Source organism: Tiliqua scincoides, chromosome 3 (genome assembly GCF_035046505.1).
Source record: "Tiliqua scincoides isolate rTilSci1 chromosome 3, rTilSci1.hap2, whole genome shotgun sequence".
In the NCBI taxonomy this organism is placed as follows: Eukaryota; Metazoa; Chordata; class Lepidosauria; order Squamata; family Scincidae; genus Tiliqua; species Tiliqua scincoides.
In genome coordinates this window covers 164,180,558-164,205,498 of record NC_089823.1, presented here as the reverse complement: position 1 = coordinate 164,205,498, position 24,941 = coordinate 164,180,558, and the positions used below count along the sequence as shown (strand labels likewise).

The following is a 24,941-nucleotide window of genomic DNA, read 5'->3' as shown; positions in this document are numbered from 1 at the left end:
CTTCCCCACCCCAGAATGCTTTCCCCTGCCCCAAAAGTTCACACCCACACCTGGCAGTCATAATGACCTCCAGCAGCCGTGCAGCATCCTCCTCTTGGTACTGGTCCCAGCGCCGATGCTCCTTATTTCAAGGGTGCCACAAACATGCGTTACACACATTTATGACACCTAGCGCCAGTGCTAGCCCATAGGATTGGGCCTTTAGAATAGGTAACAATACATTTGAAACACGAATATAAAATATCTCATCAAATTAAAATATATTTTCTTCTATTACTAAATGGGGAAAATTGTACTACAAGTTACAGAGAGATGAGACAGCTCAACCCAGAGATTTTTTTGCCAATGGTTATCTCAAGTGTCCTGCAGCGCTTTTTCTGCTCTTGCAATGCTTTCAAAATAGGCTTGAGCTCTGTGAGCCCCCAAAGACATAGCCATAGCTATGGGTAGCCACTCTGAATGCTGTACTGTGTACCTTGGTGTCTAGTAGTGCAATCCTAGGCACACTTACAATGGGTATAAAACCATGGGTTTTACTTACATGGGTAAAAAAGTAGGACTTACTTCTGAGTAAATGGGTGTGGTGGTAGATTCACAAATATAAAAGAGGAGGCAATCTGGGCCTAAGACAGAAGAACATGGATATGTATGTTGGGGCTGACTATAAATTACCATACCATCAACTCCACTAGCTTCTGCAATGGTCACCTACCTCTGCTCGGGACGTTGCTGGTTGCATAACTAACAAATGCAAGTTGTCGGAAATCAGACTTAAGCAATCATAGCAGGCTTAAAACAGACGAAAGTAATCCCATTAAGACCAATATATAAAAATGCCCTTGGAGAAGACTCTTCCTTTATTGAGGAACGCTGATGCTTTGAAGACACAGCTCCACACTGAACAGATATTTATGCTATTGCTTGTTGGTGATGTTGCATCGGGTTTGTTTAAACTGAGGCAAAATGGCCAGCTTTGTGACCTTGGGCTATTTTCCTTCTGTTTACTGAGCATTAAGTTTAGCTCTGATGGTCCCCGGAGGGTTCTTTTCTAGGTCCAGCGTTTTTCCTAATCTATATGCTTGCACTCAGAGGCCTAATTTGCTGGAATTGTACATCCTCCTCTGTGGATGCTGATATTCGCCTGTATCTTTCTTGAGCAGCTTCTCTCCCTGAGGCATTCTCCGTGATACCACATTGTTCATCTGATCACTGCTACTAGATGGATTGCAATATTTTGCATCTAATTTTGAGAAAGGGGGGGAAAAAAATTGTCACTTCAACCATTGTTATTAGTGTCGCATGACCTGAACGTTGCTAGTCTTCATTCAGTTAAAATATGAAAAATGAGAAATTGGAAGAGAGAGAGAGAGAGAGAGAGAGAGAGAGAGAGAGAGAGAGAGAGAGAGAGAGAGAGAGATGGCTAGAGGCTCTTATCCCTTTTGTGACTATACTATTTTTTAAAAACAAGAAAAACTGGATTCTTGTTCCTGAACAACCCTTTGGTCTAGCTAACCCAGTACTATCCGCAGGCAGTTCTCCATAGGCTCAGAACAGGATTTTTCCAAACTGCTCCCCATGACACCCCCCCCTTTTTTAACTGTACCCAGCAGGGACTAATCTTCAGACTTGGTGCATGCATCACACGTTCTCACCTACCCTTTTTAATATCAATTACAGTCAGTTCTTGTTATTCGCTAGGATTAGGTTCCTGAAAAACCTGGTGGATACTGAATTAGCGGATACTGAATTATTGAACCTATGGGGAAAATGGTTTAGGTTCCAGAGGATCCTCTTCACCATACACTTTATGAACCTGAATCTTTGATTTGAAGTCTATGGGCCTGGGTGAAAATGAGGTCTCATCAACGTCACCAACAGCCAGTGCATCCTCCTCCTTGCTGGATATCCCTTCACTCATTGAAGGTTGCTGGTCCAACAACAAGGTCTCGGAGTTCAGCAGCGAGGAAGGGGTTACTTCCCCTTTTCTCCTCCTCCATCTTGGCTCCTTCCTGAGCTTGCCCCAGCCCAAGAGCAATCCTCAGGTAGCCTTCCAGAGACCACTCATCATCACCAGGATTGGGAAGGGCTTAGCCGGAATCCCCAATATGGCGGGGCAAGTCTGGAAGCAGACACAAATGTGCTCAGTGATTCTCCACGGCAAATACCAATGCCTGTCTGCTGTGGAAAATTGACCCAATCTAGACTACTTTCAAAAAAAGAGGAGTATAATTGACTGGACATGATTACCACCATCCCCCTGCCCTGTTGGCTATATACTAATATGTATTTCTTCCTCTGCCCCCTGCATTCTGCCAGTGCTGCCTCCTGCTCCTGAGGAGACCACTGTCTCTTCTGGTCCTTCTCCCACAACCTCTCTTGCCCCCACCTGCCTGCCCATACCTGTGACAAGCCCACTCCCACTCCAAGTCCAATAGCGCAGTATTAGTGAATAATGAGAATAAAGTCTCAGATAATGAGAGGTAGGTGGCAATTCTACCCTTTGTGGAGAAGCAAATGCACATATACAAGTTCGCATATAAAGAGAACTGACTATACCTTAGAACACTTGGCAAGGAGGAATATGAGATCTGAATCCATAAACTTAAAGGCACAAACTGGGATGAGTCCAATCCATTGAGCCCCAGTGTCTGCAACAACAGTAGCTCCTCCAAGCTTTTGGCAATTTGGCCAATATTGTCATTGTTAATTTATTGCATCCTTTTTTGGATGTAGTCAAAATGTCACATCTTAGCATTTCACTGTTACGGTTTCCTGACATATTTCCAAATATCCAATCACTGTGAAGGAAAAGAAAGTAAATATTGCTGAATGTGTTTGAATTGCAGTTTTCCTATAATACGCACAACCCAATCCCTTGTGAAATTAAGGGCACAATCGTAACCCACTTAGCCTAACATCTATACCGGTAAGATGGTGGAATGCCTCATCAAAAATAGAATCTCAAAACACGTAGACGAACAGGCCTTGCTGAGGGAGAATCAGCATGGCTTCTGTAAGGGTAAGTCTTGCCTCACGAACCTTATAGAATTCTTTGAAAAGGTCAACAGGCATGTGGATGCGGGAGAACCTGTAGATATCTGGACTTTCAGAAGGCGTTCGACACAGTCCCTCACCACAGGCTACTAAAAAATCTCCACAGTCAGGGAATTAGAGGACAGGTCCTCTCATGGATTGAGAACTGGTTGAAGACCAGGAAACAGAGTGGGTGTCAATGAGCAATTTTCACAATGGAGAGAAGTGAAAAGCAGTGTGCCCCAAGGATCTGTCCTGGGACCGGTGCTTTTCAACCTCTTCATAAATGACCTGGAGACAGGGTTGAGCAGTGAGGTGGCTAAGTTTGCAGATGACACCAAACTTTTCTGAGTGGTGAAGACCAGAAGTGATTGTGAGAAGCTCCAGAAGGATCTCTCCAAACTGGCAGAATGGGCAGCAAAATGGCAGATGAACTTAAATGTAAGTAAATGTAAAGTCATGCACATTGGGGCAAAAAATCAAAACTTCACATATAGGCTGATGGGTTCTGAGCTGTCTGTGACAGATCAGGAGAGAGATCTTGGGGTGGTGGTGGACAGCTCGATGAAAGTGTCGACCCAATGTGCGGCGGCAGTGAAGAAGGCCAATTCTATGCTTGGGATCATTAGAAAAGGTATTGAGAACAAAATGGCTAATATAATGCCATTGTACAAATCTATGGTAAGTCCACACCTGGAGTATTGTGTCCAGTTCTGGTCACCGCATCTCAAAAAAGACATAGTGGAAATGGAAAAGGTGCAAAAGAGAGCGACTAAGTTGATTTACGGGGCTGGGGCACTTTCCTTATGAGGAAAGGCTACGGCGTTTGGGCCTCTTCAGCCTAGAAAAGAGGCGCCTCAGGGGGGACATGATTGAGACATACAAAATTATGCAGGGGATGGAAAGAGTGGTTAGAGAGATGCTCTTTACACTCTCACATAACACCAGAACCAGGGGACATCCACTAAAGTTGAGAGTTGGGAGAGTTAGAACAGACAAAAGAAAATATTTCTTTACTCAGCATGTGGTTGGTCTTTGGAACTCCTTGACACAGGATGTGGTGATGGCATCTGGCCGGGACATCTTTAAAAGGGGATTGGACAAGTTTCTGGAGGAAAAATCTATTACAGGTTACAAGCCATGACGTGTATGTGCAATCTCCTGATTTTAGAAATGGGTTATGTCAGAATGCCAATGCAAGGGAGGGCACCAGGATGAGGTCTCTTGTTATCTGGTGTGCTCCCTGGGGCATTTGGTGGGCCGCTGTGAGATACAGGAAGCTGGACTAGATGGGCCTATGGCCTGATCCAGTGGGGCTGTTCTTATGTTAACACTGACATAAAGATAATGCAGCTCCTAGGTAAGGAAACAAACATTCCCTTACTTTGAGGCCTCCACGAGTGCCCCCCAACTGCATGATCCAGTGCACGTTCCATTGGCACTGCTATGCCAGTGCTGGAAAGTGGGTTAGGATTTGGGCCCAAACCATTTCTGTCCAACGTTGGCATATACACAACAGGGATCAAACGTGTACACCTGTGGGCTGGGCAAAAATGGGTTGTTAAGTCGTATCCGACTCCTCATGACCCCATGGACCAATGGGTTAAATATTCTTAAAATAAAAAAATCACACTGTTGTGGTCAGTTTACTAGTACCACCTTAGTCAAAATGGGACATGGCGCTGCAGAGAACAAGAATGCCTAATATCAGTAGAGAGAGAAAAAAGAGTATTTGTTAATAAGTAAGGGGCAGGGAGATAGCACATTGAGGACCCAGTTGTATCCTGATTTCCAGTGCCGATGCAGCTGCAATGCAGCCCCAAGAAAAGGGACCGTTGTCAAAATACCCCCCATTTCTCTATGAATGAATGAAGCAGCACATTTCCAGGGAGGAGGTATTTCTGCTCAGCTATATGAATCATGTCGTTTAGCCCTCATTTTCTGAACAGAACTTTCTGAACGTATGGCTGATTTACAGGCGGGAATAGCTGTGCCCATGATCATCAGATGTTGCAAGACCTGTTTTCTGGAACAATCCAGAAGGAAACTTTCTTGCCCAAGACCCATTAAACACAAACGGGAGCAAGACAAGAGCAAAGTTGTGTTTTTCCACAGCTCCCACACATTTCAATGTGGCTTGCACTGCTTATACAGCATCTGTTTCTTGCAGCGTTTCTCAAACTGTGGTCGTGAGCCAATTTCAGGTGGGTCCCCATTCATTTCAATATGTATTTTATTTTTAATACATATATTAGACTTGATGCTACCTTGCTATGTGACTACATTTGGGGAAATGTTACAGAACAGGCTATTATGTGTATGCTCTGAACAATGATAGTCAATGGGTAAGTGTGGTTAAGGTAAGTGTGGGTAAGTGTGGTTAGGACTGCAGCCTTTGGGATGTTTGGGGAATTTTTGAAAAACAGATCGATAACTCCTTGGGACTGTTAGGAGAGTTCTTCTTTAGGTTAAATAAATTTGTAAATGTGTACTTATTGTAAACTTCACTGATTTATTTGATTTGAATTTGTAATATGGGGAAGTGTTAAAAATTTTCCTGCTTGATGATGCCACTTCCGGCCATCACATCACTTCCAGGTTAATGACATCACTTCTGGTGGGTCCCGACAGTCATTCTAAAAAGTGGATCCCTTCTCAAAAAAAGCGTGAGTACCACTGTTATACAGCATAATATTTGTTGATTGATTGATTTTCCACCTTTCCCATGCTGAAGCAAATGCCCAAAATGGTTTACTAAGTTCCACAATAAAATCTACAAAGTATAGCAACAATAAAATCATTTTTAAAACACACACACACACACACCCAGAGAGAGAGAGAGAGAGAGAGAGAGAGAGAGAGAGAGAGAGAGAGAGAGAGAGACGCCAAGGAGAGAGAGTGAGGGGTAACTATTTGGTCCAGAAAGAAGAATCCAAGCTGCAGCACTGAGGTGCAGAGGGCAGACATCAACCCATCACCCAAACATCAGACAAAATAGATTTATATTCTGTCCGTCTAGAACTGTTCAAGGTAGTATACATAAAATAAATATAAGAAACATAACAATAAAACCAAATGAACTAAAAGTGCTCTGTAGCAACTACAATAGAATAGAATACAATGGTTAACTAATTGTGCTCTGCCTTTTCTTTCCTTGGTGAATTTACATCCATGGTACCAGGAATTTTTTTTCCTCTTTCTGCTGATAGTAAATCTTCCACTTACACCCCAGATGGTAGGCACACGTATCAGTAGTCACCCCTTGTGGAACAATAATGCTTCCTACAAGCAGAACCATTTCTCCAAGTGAACTTAAAGAAAGCCATAATGTCTTTTCTCAGTTACTTTTATTAATGCTCTGCAGCTAAATATATTATACTTCCCAATGCTACTTTTTCTGTGTACCGTTTAGAAATACCATTACATGGTTCTAGTGGAAGAGAGATTTTTTCCCCAACATAGTAAGACAATCAGCTATTCAGGATTTTCTTTCTTTAAATAAAACCCTCACTCAGAAATAATGTCACTAAAGTCTTTCAGCAAATATTATTTTGGGATCACTTCAGTTTCAACAGAAAAATGATCAGAACTAACCAGCAGTTGCTCCAGGTAAATTCAAGGGCTGGTGCACTCCAGTGAAATTTTGGACTTTGCTTTTTTTCTTCAAACAGCAGGAAGGTCTGAGCATGTGGGGGAAGACTATCAGAGATCCAGCCTAACCTGCAAGTCTGTTGCCAAATGTGGAAAAAATGAAGATAAATTGTAGATCATGCTTGAGGTTATTTATGGAAACTTATTTTCCTGCATCTCACATCTTGTGAATTTGCTAGAGTCAATCAAAAGCAGTGTTAGCGAAGAAGAAGCACCATTCTGAACTGTGAGTTGCTGGCCAGGCCCTTCTCCAAAATACAGAGAGTATGTGTTTATGCAACAGCAAAGCTAGGACTTGTAGTTTGAGAAGTGGTAAGTTTGTGCTTCCTTGTGTGATGTGCTTGCTAAAGAACTACCAGTCCCAGAATTCCATCTGCATATGCAGGAAAGAGGGAAAGCTGGTGGGGTAGTCAAAACACCATAGCAGTCAGGGATATTGATCACAGGCTCAATTTACAAGGCTCAAATATATGCAAGTAAATGTCTAACTAGAAATAAAAGTCAGGGAGCCAGAAATACATGGAGATTAAACTAAGGGAGCTAAACAAGACTGGGCCTCTAAGGAGCCCTGGTGAGACCACTGGTCTATGGCAGCTCACGAGGGGGAGCATAGGCCGTGCTCTGTATCCTGAAATTGCTGTTCCATAGATGGCTGCTGTCCATGCTCAGACAGCAGCACAACTAGTGAAGAAGTACTGAAGCCATTGCCAAGACAGACAGCTTGCCTGCCACCTTGGGATGAGACACAAGTGGACACACTCCCACAATCATGCCACTCTGGGTTGCCTCCCTCTCTCTAGCAAAGGAATGGAGGAGAGGCCTGACAGTGCCTGACAGCCAATGCAGTGTGTTGGGGACCAATCCAGTGGAAACCACTGGCTTCTTAGAGAGGTATATGCTCCCAAGGTGGAAACTGAGGAAATGTTCTGGAAGAGAGAGCAAGGCTGAGATGCCACTTGTTATGGCATCCCCATGAAAATGTCTGCCAAGAGTCAGATACAACTGAATGGATAAAACAAAATGGTATCTCCATGTCACAACTATAACATGTAGTTGCACTCTAAGGAAGCCAGAATCTAGAGCCATTCCAGCCCAGCTTTTATAGTATAGATCAGTGGTGTCAAACACATTTCATACAGAGGACCGAAGTTAGCATTCAGGGTGCCTGCTGAGGGCCGGAAGTTATGTCATGAAACAGAAAGTGACATCATCAAGCAACTGATGGCCAGAAATCAGCACTTTGTTTTCATATTGAAGTTCATTAACTGCAAATGGCAGAAGAGAAAAAATGCAAATCTTGATTGTATTTCAAGATATGGGAAAGTCCAAATTTCATGTGGGCTGCCGTTTCAGTGGTAACACCTTGGCACTGCTCAGCAGCTGAGAGCCTGAGGGCTGGATAAAAAGCTTCCAGGGGCTGCATCCAGCCCCCCCGCCTTATGTTTGACACCCCTGGTATAGATATTCTGTAGGCTGGATCTAGGTAGTGACATCCATGAAATATTTTAGTATCTTTCACTGTAGGTTTACACCATCATTAGAATTGTTTCAATCAAAGCATCTCTGCACTGACCACCTCACCTTAACTCCCAGTGTTCATCACTTTTCTTATCTCCATTGCATTTCTTATTTAGATCACTGTTTATTCCTGAGGAAAATTGGATAACAACAAAGCTAGAAATAAACAAAAATATCAATAGGCACCAAAAAAAAAAGTTCCAAGTATCTTTACCAACCACAAAGTTTCACCAGTTTTCTGATTGTAAAGCTGAACATGTCAGTGAAAGGATCTTGCAGGGTGATTTGCAAGTGTCAATCATTATTGGCCTGTGCAGTTCATTTTTGACCTTGCGTTTAACTTTTTGCACCCAGCCATGTTCAGCCAGCTCAGCACCTAATTTGGTTCCCAGAGCTCAATCCTCAGTTTCAGCTCTAAAAAGACTGACTTGGGCTCACCGACTGGACCCTGTTGTGACCATTTAACTCACCTTGCAATTAATTCCAAAAGCATATGGGGATATTGCTGCAGATTCAGTAGCCTGTCAATGACTGGCTTGAGAAAAAGCCATCTGGTCAGGATGTTGCATTGCAATTTCCTCTGCTATCTCAGAAACGCTTTCAGCTGAGCGCTTCCCTTTTTTTTTGCAAACTTAAAGAAGTAGATGAATAATTTTAACACAATATATCGTCAACATCCAACTGATTTATTCCATACAGTATTTGAACATACTGCACACCACGTCAACTCTGCAACTTGCATTTATCAACAGCTGTTTTTCTTTCTGGGAGCAGATGGTACATTGAGCGTGCCGTGACATAATTCACATTTGCATTATCAGTCACAAATGCTAATGCGTTCGAAGGAAACTGAAATTTTGTGTCGAGCTAAGATATTTTTAGTAGCCCCAGCACTTTCTAGCATCTTCCTGAAATTTACAAGTTTGTTAATGCAGTCCAACTTCTGTTCCAACACGTCAATGTGTGCTCCAAGGAGCATGGATAAGAGTCACATTCACCCCACTGTCTGTAATAAAATATTTCTTCATTATCCCTTTTATTATAATTACTTTACTAATAATTATTCTTATTGACAATAACATGTATTAACAATAAATATGTATAGCCCACTGTGACGTATGTAACAAAATAGATGAAGAGATCCCAGGGGGCTCACAATCTAAGCAAAAGACACAAGCTAGACAGCAGCAAACAGCCACTGGAAAAATCCTGGGGTGAACAGGCACAGTTGCTCTCCCCCTGTGAAATATAGAAGTCAACCAGCATTTTAAAAACTGCCTCTTAGCCCAGGGATTCTTTGACTTTGGTAGGCTATTGCTGCCCATATTGTCAATATTGCTTTACTGTCCTGGAAGCTGCTCCAGGAGGGACACACATAGACCATTCTTCTTTCCCAGTACTGCCTTACAGTAAACTGTGACACTAATTTGTTTCTGCAGCCTGGGCTCATATGCCTTCAACAACAGCTGACAGTACAGTACTAAGTTCCCACTTATAAAGTAAATGCTGTGTCTGTTTCTGGTTTTAGTGGTACTTGGACACAGAATACTTGTGTTGATGTGGATCTTGCCCTTTGATGAACTTCCCCATTCTTTTATTATTTTAAAACTAGAATGTCAATCTTTCAATATCCCATATTTATGGATATGAATTTATTTCAGGATTTCATATCCAGAACTCCATATTTGTATAGCCTTAGCTTACTTGTGATGGAACCAAACATCACAGGACAATTGTGGTAGGCCTGGCAATACTGTAAACCACACAGTGCATTCTCTTATGTGTTAGGAAAGGAGGGAAGGGGGTGGTCCCAAAGGAAAAAAAAATGGGAGACTATACCAGGGGTGTCAAACTCTTCATACAGAGGGCTGAATAGCATGATGCCTGCTGAGGACTGAAAGTAATGTTATTAGGCAGGAAGTGATGTCATTAAAATAAGCACTTTTTCTCACTTGGGAACTCATTAGCTGCAAATGTCAGAAGAGAAAATATACATACCTTGATCATATTCAAGATACAGGAAACTCAATTTTCAAGTGGGCTGCACTTTCATCAGTAACACCTCGGCATGGCTCAGCAGCTAAGAGCCCGAGGGCCGGATAAAAAGCTTCCATGGGCCGCATCTGGCCCCCAGGCCTTATGTTTGACACCCCTGCTCTATACCTCCACTATCCTCACTTCTACATACTTCCACTCTGCTTACTCCTCAGGCTCAGCCTACCTTTTTCAAAACCGGGAAGTGAATGATATGAGGCAGAGGAGGAAGTAAAAGATGGGAGTGCACATACATACATTAGTGCATGTGCAAAAAAAAAAAATTAAAATGGGGTAGCAAGGTGATGCATCAACTCAGGAGCAAGGGAGTCTTGAATAATCACTACCCCCAGAGGTTCTTCTCCACTTCAGAATGTTAAATGAGATAATGGACGTGTACATTCAACCAGCCAGGGGCCCGAAACCAGCTGTTTTGTGGGTACATTTGTAAACATTCTTTAATGCTAACCTCTTATTCACAGCTGAACTCTCTTTGATTGTTGTGAACTATGCGACCACTGTGCTAATGAGCCTTTTGTTTATTATCTTCTCTCTGTTTGGATCAATTCTTCCCATTTGTTTTGTGCATATATATATTGTTTTTAATGCGGCTGTTGTCCCCCTTCCAGATCTAAAATCCTCCTTTGTTTGTTTGGTGCTGGGAAAGGAAAGTTGAATCGCCAAGTGGCTCTCCACTATACCTAGAGCTGTGAAGTGTCTGCAGGGCAGGTGCAACCAAACTGTAATTGCAGGGGACAACCTGATAATGTGCATTTGTGCAATACTATCACCTCATGTGTGCTAACCTTGCAAACTGGAGTAGAACTCTCAGAAAACAGATAAAGCTTTTTCTGCCCACTAAGAAAGCTTCTACATCCTGAGCCAATTGCAAACCAATACAAGGAGAATTTGCCTTATCACTAAAAATAGATAAAGGTGCCATTTTTTCAATTATCACATTTCATTGAAGTTAGAGTATGGCCTTGGTTGGTGCAGACTTTGGAGTGCCTTGGCATGGGAGGGGGGGTTAGAATATACCCATATTGTATACGACTTTGTATTCTTGCTAAGTAAACTCATTTAGGACGCAATCCTGGGGGGCCCTTGGGCCAGCGCAAGTCCCTTGTGCCGGCCCAGAAGGGTTGCAAACAAGCCATAAGGCATGTTTACGCCTCCTTGTGAGTGGGTTACGCTGGTGCGCAGAGGTGCGCCAGCCTGCAGAGGCTGAGTTCAGCCTCCACACCAATGGAGTGAACTGAGCCTTGCATTGGCTGAGCTCGGCCGACACAAGGCTCTGGGGTGGGCAGGGAGGAGACAGCCAGGGGTGGGGGCAGGCGAGCAGTGTGGGGTCCTGTGGGTGGGTGGGGAGTGGGAGGCAAGGCTGGGACCTGGCAGTTATTCAAGCTGCTCTGTTCTCCTTGGACTTGTGCCACCTCAGGAGGTGGTGCAAGTCCGAGGAGACCCTTAGGGGCTGCATTGGCTTACCCAGGAGTAAGGGGAAGAGCTTCCCCTTACCTTTGGCTGAGCCACTGTGGTGCCCTATATTGTGCTGGTTACAGCGCAAGTTTCCTGGCTTGCCTGTTTCAGCACAAGATAGGATTGCGCCCTTAGTGTGTTTTCCCCACAAATAGCACTCCCACTTACTCAAATTAAGAATTAACCTGAAGCCAAAATGGGAAAGTAAGGCTGCAATCCTATACACACTTCCTCAGGTGTGAGCCCAATGGAATATAATGGGACTTATTTCTGAGTAGACATATAATGACTTGCACTGTAAGTTTCTTTGCTCACATTCCTCCAGCACATTTACTTGGACAGGCATGCAGATATGTGCAATGTTAGTGTGTGCCTCTACTGGAAGTTGGTGGGTTTTGTTTTGGGTTTTATGTTATTACTGTGGAGTATCAGTAAATGTAGGGGACAGCAGTGGCAGATCTCCCCAGCCCCGTGCCCTGGGGCAAAGGTTTGTGATGGTGGCCGCCCTGCAGAATGCCAGCACCCCCCGATGCAAATTCACACACCCCACTTACCTGAAGGGCAAAGAGCTTCACACAACTCCAGGACGTACCAGGGAAGCCTACTGAACCTTCCCCGGGCTCTTAAACCACGCACAGTAAACCAGAAGCAGTTTCCAACCATGTCAAGAGCCTCAGAGAGGCCTCCAAGCAGTCCTAGAGGCGTGTGAAGCTCCGCACTTGGGGCATTTGCCACTTTCTATTAATGGCAGGTCCGCCTCTGGAAGGCAGGAGAATCACTGATGCTCCTTCTCCTCCACACTTACTGTTCCATCCCCTTCACCTCTTCCTTTTGAAATCCAGGAAATGGGAGGTGCAGCAGCTGGCATGTCACAGTAAAGATTTGATGCACCACCACAGAAACTGGGAAGTCTAGATCCAGCCCTGACCCCTTAAAATACAAAATCATACCCATCCATGTTTAAATATCCTTGGAAACGGTAGTAAGCTTGATTTTTGTCAACACACATGTTAAACTGTACTAGGAAAAATCCAAATCCAGCATATGCTGTGTTTGGAGAACCTGATGTAAGCTGCCGTATCTGCTTGCCAGTAAATTGACTGCATGTAAAAATGCTGAACGCAGTAAACTGTGAACTGTTTCTATACACTACTAATTTGTAATGTTGTTACCCTGTTGTAGCATCGATGCCTCAATAAGCCTTTATTTTAACTTGTTGCGTTTAACTAACTGTACTTTGCTCCTATGGACAGTTTCATTTTCTAATCCGAATTTGATCAATAACATAGATCAACAGAGCTAATTGCAAGCATTGCTTTGGCTATACTTGAGCTGTTTCCCATACACATGAAAACCTAAAGTGATCTGGGTCACATCTAGTAAGAGAGAAGAGTTGAACTGAGCAGGTAGGAGAGATGGGATGCTGCCATTTGGCACAGTTGGCCCCAGATCCCCAGACCAATTCAATTCAACCACTTGTTCCCCGCCTCCTCCAGTCATTATAATTGTTGCTGCTGCTGCTGGCCTGTAGCCCATCAATTGCTGCTCCTGAGTCCTTCTCTTTACCAGGGTGGTGTGTGTGCGCTCTGGAAATCACTGTTGGGCTCCCAAAAGCATCCTAACCTCCAGCCAGCTTTTGCTTCACTTTTTTATTTTTTGCAGACCTCAGGCTGGAGGAGAGGGGATTGGAATGGCCCATTCAGAAGGAAGAAGAACTGGAGGGTGTTGTAGACTCCCACTATCAAGCTACAGGGCTGCAATCACTTCCTTTCCTCCCCTGGGAGGGGAGTGAAGCAGCATCATTCCTGCTACCTGGAATTATTTTTCATAATTTTATATCTCCTTTCCTTCAAGAAGCTGAGTTGTCTTCACAACAACCCTGTGAGGTAGGTATAGAAATAAGATAGTGACTGACTGGCCCAAGGTAAACCAGGCAGCATCAAGCCTGAGTGAGGATTTGAACCTGGATCTTCCAGGTCTAAGTCCAACTCCCAAACCACACCATCCTGGTTTTCATAATGATGGTTACCACCCTATCCTACCCCTCCCCCCCCCGTCTGCACACCACCTCACACTGAACAAATTCAGTGGCTGAGGCTGCTTTTGGGAATGCTACTGGGCAAAGGCAGGTAGAAGAACACACACAGGACACAGGGACAGATGTACAGTAGGGGTGGAGCCCATGTAATTGCACTGGTTCCACCAATCTGCAACCTAAGGCAACCAATTCAGCCTGGCTCATTGAAGAACAGACCCTGGCTGTGGGTTGAGGATTCTGATCCATCTTCAACTGCAGAAAGGAATCACAGTGGTCAGCCCTGGCCCACTATATCAAATATTACCATGTCTCATTTATTTGTGTGTGTGGTGGGGGGGGGATATCCTTGGACAAATAATTCACAGTTCTAAAATTCTGTCCTTTTAAATTAGTTTTCCAATGAAAACTACCAAAAATATTAATGTCATACCAGGAATAATACATACATACAATTCCTTCTGTCAGAACTTTACAAATTTACTCTTCATATTACATGAAACCAAAATGATCACATATAATGAAAACTTAACAAGCAAGACCGCCTAAAGTATCATTTCTTATTCAGTCATGAGTTTTCCAACCAGTCTAGCCATTCAGCAGACTGAGGTTGGAAACTAAAGCAATTCACCAATGAAAAATTCCATCAGACTTCTCGGGAGTAAATATTTTCTAAATTTTAGCTTAAATTACATTTACATAAATGAATTATGGATAGATTTTTGCAATCAAAAAATGGCATTTTGATACTCAACTCTAATTAAACTAATTCAACAGGACTTAATTATGTTCCAGTCCCAAGTACAAAATGGGACACTGCAGTGTAGACAGCTCAAACTTAATTTGAGATGTACCATAGCTGATGTGTTCCTTGGAGCTGAATAGTTCCTTGGAGCTGAATAGTTCCGGGGAGTTTGAATAGTACCATTTGTGCATCCACAAACCACTGCTAGTTGCTTTGTTTGGGCAGTAAATGATCTGTTTTATCACAGTTGTCCTTCACTTCCAACAGGCCTTTGATTTCCCAAACAGGTCCATTAAACTAATTGGCTCTTCTCCTGATAAGTGAATGCTGCAGGACGGAGCTTGCTTTATACCTGATATATTATAAGTGTGCCAAGATTTTCATTCTTATGAAGGATCGTTGGAATTGTTTATTCATTAAAATGAGGTCACACTTCACACACACAGTGTGTTATCTATCTTTTTTAATAAATTGGAGTCAAATGTTGGCATAATGAAATATGTACTGGAAGGGTTTTTTTTTGACAGTCATGTTTACTAACACAGCCCTACTTCTCTGGAGCAGGTTCTTAGAAAAGTTCCAGATTTTAATTACCTTTCAGAGCCACACTTCAAATCACCCATCCATTATTGCCATTTTTGTGTAGTTGTGGAAGCTTTTAAGTCTAGTTTTGCCTGTCAAATACTGATATTTAAATATGGAGTGTTATTAATGCTGGGGATAATTTGATGGCCATGAACCCTCAATGTCTAATCCTGCTGTGTAACCACTGGAAACTAGCTTCTTAAACATTAAGGAAATCTGGACCTAGAGAGAAAACAGCTTGGCAAATCCCACTGAGCTTAATTGCCCATGATTTTATGGTGACACATGGGTAATCACTATGTAACCTCACATTTTGGAGGAATAAATGCTTTTGTTCAGGGTAAAAATATTAAGGGGTAGAAGTGTTACTTACAGTTTCTGTAATTGCTGTTACTGCAGCTACTCGCATTACCTAACTCTAAGTGCCCGTGCCAGTATTGGACTTCAACTTTCTGATACCTTGCCCAATTATTAAAGCCACTTAGCATCACAGCATAACTGTGTGCCAATACTGAAGGCTGTGATCCAAAAGAGTACAATGACAAAAGCTTTTGGCAGAATGTTAAATACAAGCACTCTGAGTTCTGTATGTAAATCACAGTGATAAAATTCATTGGGCCTGTACAGACACATTTGTTTGTTTGGTTCCTTGTTCAGCAATCCCACCTTTTTGATCTCAGGAAGTCCCCCTGCAAGACAGCTGGTCAAAAAACAATTAGCACAAGAAGAAACATTCATGAAACCAAATTATACTTCTGAGAAAATTCACTTGTGCCAATCTTTAAAGTAGGACTCTGCAACAACCTTTCGCTGATCTGTGTAGAGTTGCTGATTATCAGGCAGCTTCAGAGAACATAAGAAGAGCCCCGCTGGATAGGGCCAAAGGCCCATCTAGTTCAGACCCCTAAAGAGCTGCTGCCAGCCAGTGTTGGTAAAACTGAATTAGATGGGTCAGTGGTCGGGTAGCCCAATCCTGAGCTTCTCTGTGTCCGTTGGAGCAGTGGTGCCAAAGCAGCTGCAGCTGTGTCCAGGAAGCCACTGGAAGTCTCCTTGGAGGAAGGGAGCTTTTGCTGCCTTCCCCCAGGGAAAGACCCAAACCCCGCTGGCACAGACTTGAGAGAATCAGTATTTACCACCATCCGGTGCTGCTAGAGCACCAACCACCCTTCTAAGCGGTACTGAGTTTCAGCATCAACTGGTGCTGGCCCAGCGTTGGTGTTCCCTTCTCTCTGAGTGCCACAAATGTCCCTTATGGAACATTTGCCACATTCAGCGCAGCTGTTGGAGCTCAGCACTGGCACTAAGAAGCTTTAGGATTGGGCCCTGACACAGTAGAAGCCAGCTTCACAGCTGCTCACTAACTTGTGTATGGATGCATATGAAAGAAAAATGAAAGCCATGGACAACAGAGGCTGTGAGTAAAGCAGCAAGAGTGGAGATTTTCTTTCATGAAGCTGGCGTCTACTGAGTCAGGGCCCAATTCTAAAGCTTCTCAGTGCCAGCACTGAGCTCCACCGACAGCACTGGATGTGGCAAATGCGCCATAAGGCACATCTGTGGCACCCAGAAAGGTGTGGAGTCAGCCAGCAAGATTTGGGCCTTCCTATCCGAACCTAAAGAAGCAAGTCCTGGATAGAATAACGCCACTTTCAATCATTTTCTTGCCATACCAAGAATGCCATGATTGTTACTGTGAATCATTTTTGCTTCTCAAATGAATTATTCTCTGGTAACTTAAGAATGTTCTATGAAATTAGGACCAAGAAGATGAATCCCAGAAGTCTCTACATATTTTAACAGGTCTACTATCTTATCTGTAATTGCAAGAAGTTTGTGTGATTAAAAAAAAATGTTCAGAACACTTTAAATATTGTAGAAATCAAATCCACAGTATTTAATTGACTCCATGTATCATAGGCTTGATTCCATTGTGTGACTATTGCACCCCATCATTTATCTCAATGTTACCCCAACTAGGTGAAGCAAGACAATAGAAATAGAAATATTATTTACATCTTATTTTTCAAATATAAAATTTGCATAAGGCTACATTAAAAGCTACATTAAGGCTTCAATTCCATTCACACTTACCTGAGAGTAAATCCACACTGAATGCTTCTGAGAAGACTTATACAGGGCCCCCTATATCCACAGATCCCACGCGCGCCTCCTCTGGAGGCAAAGGGAACACCACCCCCTTGCCTCTGGAGCAGAGTCTGAACTCATCCAAGGTCAGAAACATCTGTCCCCAACCACTGCTGGGCTCAGACTGAGCTTTAGAGCTCAAAACACATGACTTCTCGTATCATGGAGAAACCACTGCAGGAAAAGGGGGGCTATTTTTAAACTTAACATGTGCTGCCAGGGTCCGGGGGGAGGGAGGTATGGGGAGCCCTGTGGAGTGCTCTGCAGGGGTCCCCGTGGCTTGTAAAAAGTGAAAGTTGCGATCACAACGAAACTGGAACTGGGTCACAAAATAGCCTCTTCTTCCACTGCAGTGGTATGATCCTGGGGATCATGTTGCTACCTACCCACCTCCCCCACAAAGACTTAATTGAGAGATTTACTCCCAAGAAGTTTGAGTACCACTGCTCATTGGACTTTAAAACAATCCTCTCACTTCAGCTGTTCAGAGGAAACCTACACCTACAGTGATTTATGTATAATTATCTTTCTAAATAATAAATATATATTTATTATTATGAACATCCAGCCCTGTGTTTTTAACCCTTAAGACTGTTTTTGACCCTTAACCTAGCTTATTTTTTTAAAAGAAAAACTGCAAGAACTGGCTTGGGATGTTTATAACCCTAAAGATTTTTTTTTTTTTTTTTACATAAAATGGGGTGAGAAAGTCACCCCAAGTCAAGATTAAGAATTTTTGTGAAGAGATTGATGCAGATAAGATCTGTGTACAGAAAATAGATGTAAAATAAAACTTCACCTGTCTCCTGAACAAATTAGGCAGACTCCACACATCCATAAATCATATAGTACAAAGCAACAAACATTTTTAAAGCTACTAAGTATCACTGCCACTGGGTAAATAAAACTTCATAATAACTCGTATGCAGAGAATATAATTTCAAAACATACACCACCCATTCAATTTTTTTAGGTTTGTTCTCATGCAAAAAAGCTCCCTGCTGTGAAGTTGTCATTTGGTCTCACAGGACTACATAGAGCAATCTCTCATGAAGAAGTATTTGTTTGCCTTGAGCGATGGCTGTGGTAGAGGTATTCTGTGCCATTCTTTTATTTGAAATGTAGATTGTAGAGGTACTCTGTGCCATTCTTTTATTTGAAATGTAGATTGTATCTGCTTGCAAAGCAGTCTTCTAGCTTGAAGAACTGAAAAAAGAAGAATGTGGCCCCTTAAAAGCTTCTTAGAACATTTTAATGTGTTGGCACATAAACTTTTTATATGTTGGCACCTGAGCTTAGAAATGCAGATTAGGTCTCTTGAAATGTGTGATTAGTCACTGATGACAGAGTTGTTAAACTATTAACATCTCTCCGGTCACTTCAGTGACCCCCCTCCCAAAAGAAAAAAAAAACCAATAAAACATCCCAGCTTCACTGAAAATCTAGCCAAAAATTTTTTTTCTTGCATGAGAAATTGTCAGTATCATTGGGGTGAAAATTCTACCCCACTATATTTTTATTCACACAAAATAAACTGTACATGGTATCTGGCTAAATTTTGTGCATAGTTTTGTTGTTGGTTAGTAGGTCCTAAAACAGCAAGGTTGCACCACGACTAATGTTCACATTTTAACAAGAAATGTTTCTCATTATATCTTGCACGCACATATCTCTGGGGTAGTAAAAACACCTTAAAGGCAGGTGGATTTCTGTCAATTATTAAACGCTTCTTAGCAAGTCTCTCTATGCATTTCTCTCCCATGGTTCAATGTAATCCAAGCCAAGGTGAGCAAAAATGTCTTCTTCACTTGCAGCACCCAGAAACATTTTCTGTATGAATTAAAAATAAAATCAGTATAAGACAAGGCATAAAACTCAATTAAAAGATTAGGAAATGCCACTTATCTTGGTTTTGTCAGGAAAATGTAGAAATCTCACCATCACAATCAGATAAAACAGAGAAAACATTCTGAACTTTATTTGGTTTATACAGACTTCACTCTTCTTTAAGCGTGTTATAATCCATTTGCATTCAGCACCAACGATTTTAAAAACTGTGCACAGGAGTTGTCCCCTTATCTCAACCAAGCAATTATTTCAATCAATATAAATATTACATTTATGGTTGCTAACATGATCATTAACTATACTTAATGCAGAATGGCTGTTTTCCCAATGACTTCTGTCTATGAATTGCAATGCTGTATTTCTCATTCAGCTTCAGTGATCAATAAGATACCTGAAGCGTGAAGTGAACAGTCTTATTTAATGTTTTAATCAATTAATCTTTGTTAGCGCAGCAAGATCAAATTTCCAATCACTTTTAACTCATAATTTGTTTTTTCACTCATTTTCTTATTATTATGAATGTAGCTTTTCCCAAAAAAAATTGATGTATAAGAGAACTCTGGATTTAAATTACACAACGTATTAAATTATCTTCACCAAGCATTTTTTTTTTCCAGAAAGGAGTAAAAAGGGAGGTTGTAATCTGTTGCCACACTGTGAACCCAAGGTTGAGTGGAAAGTTGGAATATAAATGTGTCAAATAAAATAAATTAATGGCCCAGACCTGGGTTTATCTCCACTAGTACAGAGTAGCATCCTGAAGATTCTGTTGTTGCCTTTAAATCTGTTCTTAAATTGGGAGATGAGGCTGCAATGGCTTCTCCCTGGTTCTGTCTTCCATCCCTTCCCCACCTGCCGCAACAAACCAGTTGTTGCAAAACAGACAGCAGCTGGGTGGGAGGAAATAGGTAAAAGTTTTGGTGCCTTCCTTATCTCCCAGTTAAGGAGCAAGTTTACTTCACCCACTATTAACCATTCAACATCATGAGTTAAAGTTTACGTAGAGTGGTGTGCAGTTATCAGTTAAGAATGAAATTGGACCAATGCAAATCATAAACGTGATGGTTGCCCCTTCCGCCTTTTTCTGATCCTGATCTCTGCTTCTCTCATTGGCCGTAACTGTTGCCATTTTAAATGCAGCAAGTGGCAGAAGGCAGTGGCAGGAAATGAACTGTGAAGGACAGAGGAGGAAGGCAGGCCAGGAAAGCTATTCCCAGCTCTAATATCTCAAATCCAGATCCAAATTGTACAAAGTTAATATTGCCATTTATTTCAGGTAGCATTCTGAGATCTATGAAGATGGAACAGTCCCAAAGAAAGAATGACTGAGAAACAAAGTTTTCTTAAGGCCACAGTCATTGCATTCTGCTTGGCAGGCAGGCGCATCAACAGATTATGGATACAAGGATCACCAGCCAAATCCTAGTAGGTTTTCAGCTGTGCCTTGCTGTAGAATGCCTTGGCACCTTGCAACTAACTGGGAGTGAGATGCAGCTGCCTCTGCAAGCGACTCAGTAGAAACCGCCCCAGTAATGACTGGGCAACCCCTGCTAACTGGGCAAAGAGGCATCTCTTAAAATGGTGTCTTCTTATATTCAGCAGGGGGAGAGCAAGTGTTCCTCATCACCTTAGCATGGTGTCTTTTCCAGTGACAGTTGCTGGTGGCTCTTTTATATATGCTATTTTATAGATCTGGCCCCACCAGAACCCTCTGAAGGTGACCAGAGCTCTACTCTGGTCACCTCGGGCTTTCCGAAGCCCACAGAGGCCGTGCAAGTCTGCCCTTGGCCTCTGCAGGCTTCAAAACAGCCAAAAAGGCCAAACAAAAAAAAGCTACTTCTGGTTTCTGGAGGGAAACCATAAGTGATGTTTTTAATGCCTTATTAGTCAGTAGGAGGTCCCAGGAAGTCCTTGGACCCCCTGTGAACCATCCAGGGTTTCCCTAGGCTTCTAAGGCATTATAAACATCACTTACAGTTTCCCTGCAGACACTAGAAGTAACTTTTTTCGCCTTTTCAGTCATTCTGAAATCTGCAGAGACCATGGACAGACACATGCAACCTCTGCGGGCTTCAGAAATCCTTCCAGGAGCAACTACAGCACAGTTCCAGTTGCCTTTGGAGGCGTGAAAGGGGTCCAAAACCAAATATTTCAGTAACTGCCATTTTCAATATCCCTGCATGGGGGGTGGGGGGGGGTCCGAGAATGGTTCCTTCATGGACACTGAAGCCCCACCTGTATATATATTTTATTATATTGTGAACCCTCAGGAAATTTTTTATTGACATATTTACAAAGTAGTTTACATAGTAAAACTATGTTTTTTGAGAAGTACTACTAAGAGTAGCAATAACAAGAAGTCATCGTTGGGTGCCATGGAAAGATGCTCTGCAACAGTTGAAGCTTGGAAGCAAGAGGGAAGAGGAGAAAGGAGGGAGAGGGAGGAGGGAAGAGGGTGGAACAAGGAAGAGAGGGAAAGAAAAGAGAAGGAAAGTGCTGGAACAAAGCAGAGGAGGTGAGGAAAAAGAGGGGAAAGAGGTTAGCTACAGGAGAAAGGGATGAGAATGCCAATCCCTGGAGCAATATTCCAACACCATAGGAGACTGAACTAGAGTCCATTACACTTGGTCATGCACCCAAGTCCTGGCCCCCAGGATAAGGGCCCATATTTCCTGCAACTTCTGCCACCTTTCCCAGGAACCCCTACAGGACCCAGGTGCACTGCCTAGCAAGAGGAACCCTCTATTACCTCTAGCTGACCCTTCAAGGCTAGACTCACTGAATTTCCTTTTAAGGACTTCCTGGAGACAGGAGTCACGTTTCACAGACCCTCTTTACAGAGACTAACTCTATATGGACTACAACATGCATGACTGCAGAACCCATGGTGAAGCCAACCACAAGGCCATCTAGCTGATCTGCAAGATGGAAAAAATACATAGCTTCCACCCAGATAACTTCACCCAAGGCTTTCACTTCACCCTTGCCTGTAGACAAGTCAGCCAAGAAGGAAAATGTCAGACTGCACTGGAGAAAAGTCCCCTTTCACGAAGCTGAGTTTGGCCTTAATCATTGCTCTAGCACAGGGGTGCCCAAACCCCGGCCCTGGGGCCACTTATGGCTCTCAAGGCCTCTCAACGTGGCCTCAGGGAGCCCCCAGTCTCCAATGAGCCACTGACCCTCCGGAGATTTGTTGGAGCCCCAATGCAACTGTTCTCAGCGTGAGGGCGACTGTTTGACCTCTCGTGTGAGCTGTGGGATGAGGGCTTCCTCCACTGCTTGTTGTTTCATGTCTGTGATGCAGTAGCAGTAGCAAAGGATAGGCCTTGAGCTATTGCAAGAACTTCATTCATTCATATAAGTTCATCTATAAATAGGCTGTGCTTGTATTTAGCACAGCCTATTTATCCATGGATTTTTTAGCTGCAGATTTGTCTCAATGCGAATGCGGTGGGGGAACCTAAAGTCACACACACCTTTGCCTCCTTCGCCCTGTGCTGGCATCTTGCTCCATTTCCAGGCAGCCCAAAACACTACAAAAAGGCTCTGCCTTGCCCTGGCAGGGAAATAGCCCTGGAGACCTGGAAGAGGTTCCCCTTGCAAAGGAACAGTAACAGTCCTGGAGCCCCTGAGCCAGCAAAGAGGCTGAAGAGGGAAGGGGGGGGGCCAAAAATCTCTGTAGCCAGAACACATGCAGCAAGGTGGAGCTCTCTCTCTCTCTCTCTCTCTCTCTCTCTCTCTCTCTCTCGTTATCTGGTGTGCTCTCTGGGGCATTTGGTGGGATACAGGAAGCTGGACTAGATGGGCCTATGGCCTGATCCAGTTGGGCTGTTCTTATGTACTCTCTCACGCACACACAGGGGCAGGTGTGGTAGCAACAGAGGTGATTGCTTTAAAAAACCCAGGGAGTCCAAATTCCCCCCCCCATTGAGATGGTGCAGGCAATCACAGACAAACAACCCCCCCCATGGTGCAGGCAATCACCTACACAAGCAAGCCTTCCCACCAAGTAAAGCATGAGATATAGCCTACAATCCTCTCCACACTTTCCTGGGAGTAAGCCCCATTGACTACAATGGGGCTTACTTCTGAGTAGAAATGCATAGGGCTGGACTCTTAAAAGCTCAGCGGGACAGCTGGCAATGGGGAGGGCTGAGTACAGAGGGGAGGGGATTGATAACAGCTGCCTTAGTTTCCTTCCATCCGGAAGTGTCAGGCTGCAGTGCATTTGCGTAACTCTATAGAATTTAGCAGGACGTGTTTTTTGTTAATCACGTCGAGTCACGAAACGGAACTAACGTGGATAAATAGGCTTCACCTGTATATTCGTTTATGTAAACTTACATAAATTTTTTCAAATTTTAAATATAAATTAATTCTTTTTTCCCCCGGCCCTGGACACAGTGTCAGAGAGACGATGTGGTCCTGCTGCCAAAAACTTTGGACACCCCTGCTCTAGCACCATCCACAAATGACATGAGACATGGATACTTAGTATGCAAGGGGCAATTTTATTGATGACAGAAACCAATTCAACGCAAATCCTGCTGTGGGCCTTAACGATTAAACTCCACTCTCTTACCAACCTGGCTAATCTAACACCACACCTGGATAGGCAAACAAACAAACAAACAAACAAACAAACAAACAAACAGAATGAAAACTTCCCAACAAATGCCAATCAGAAAAGCATTTCTACCTGGCCCCTCAAAGGTGACCAGTTAATCTGTCTATCCAAGGGTGAGTGGAATAGAGTGCAGAACTTCTGCTGCACCAAATGCTGAGCACAAAGCACAAAAATGCTGATCTCACTCCTCCCCAATGTCAAACACACCAATTGGGTACATGACATCTCTGTTCTGGGTCACACAGGGGGCAGGCTGAACAAAGAAAGCCCCTGCCTTCAATGGCAGACTGACTTCAATCTTCACAAAAAACTTCCCGTCAAGTTTATTCCCCTCAAGAAAAAAGCCACACAACACACACAAGTCACTGCATGTATATACACACACAATCACAGACATGTAGCAATAGAGATGGTTTTTCACCAACAAAAGGGATTGTGTTGAAGTTTCCAAAATTTCCCCCCAAATGTATAGTAAGCATATCTTCTTTTGTAAAAAAATGAAAAAGGGACATTTAAAAGTTGAGATCATAAAGCAGGCATAAAATAAAATTTGACAACTGTCATTAGACTGATATACTACAGTACACAAGGCCCTAGAAAGTCAAGTGGGCACTAGTATTTATTTTCTTTATAGGTACATTTTATACACCCAATCCCAGAAACTTTAACTGCAATTTACAGTATTTTTGCCTGACAGACCCTTCAGTTATTACCTGAAATATGTGACATTAACTGAGAGCCATTTTTTGCAAACCCGCAAAAGCAAAAGGAACAAGGAACAAAACAATCTCTCCAAAGTTCAGTCTAGGTTCTTATTTCATTTATCCCTGTTTCAACCAGTAGACCCAGTTCTTGGCCTACCTGTACCATTCTAAAACCTCACAGCTGAAATGGAGAGAAAATCCAGAAGGGAGTGGAAAAAGACTTTTTCAACTAAATTAGCAAAAGTCAGACGAAAAGTTTCAGAGAGCAATAAAACTACCCTCTTGTCTCTTTCATTGTAAAATGTTTCTTTTGAGATTCTGTATGTTATTGGATCATGTAATTTGTTACTCATTTTGTCATCTCCAAAGTTATAAATATTTCTCAAGCCACAAACCAACAGGCATTTGTCTGAAAGTCAATATCCAGACTACATATTCTTCAAGCTGCAACTACAATTGTCATGATCAAGCCACTGCTTAGCTACCCTGAGTTTCCTATGGGAACTTAATTTCATGTTGATGAAGTGCCTGGTAATAGGA

The 24,941-nt window shown here is 42.9% G+C and overlaps 1 protein-coding gene across 1 annotated transcript in view; it reads right to left on the bottom strand.

The window, feature by feature from the left end:
• Window positions 1-18,965: 18,965 nt before the first annotated feature.
• Window positions 18,966-24,941, bottom strand: part of DNTT (DNA nucleotidylexotransferase) — a 136,537-nt gene continuing 130,561 nt past the window's right edge. The window contains exon 12 of the mRNA XM_066621018.1: window positions 18,966-19,052. Within this exon, the coding sequence (XP_066477115.1) occupies window positions 18,966-19,052 (87 nt within the window). The remainder of the gene's footprint in view (window positions 19,053-24,941) is intronic.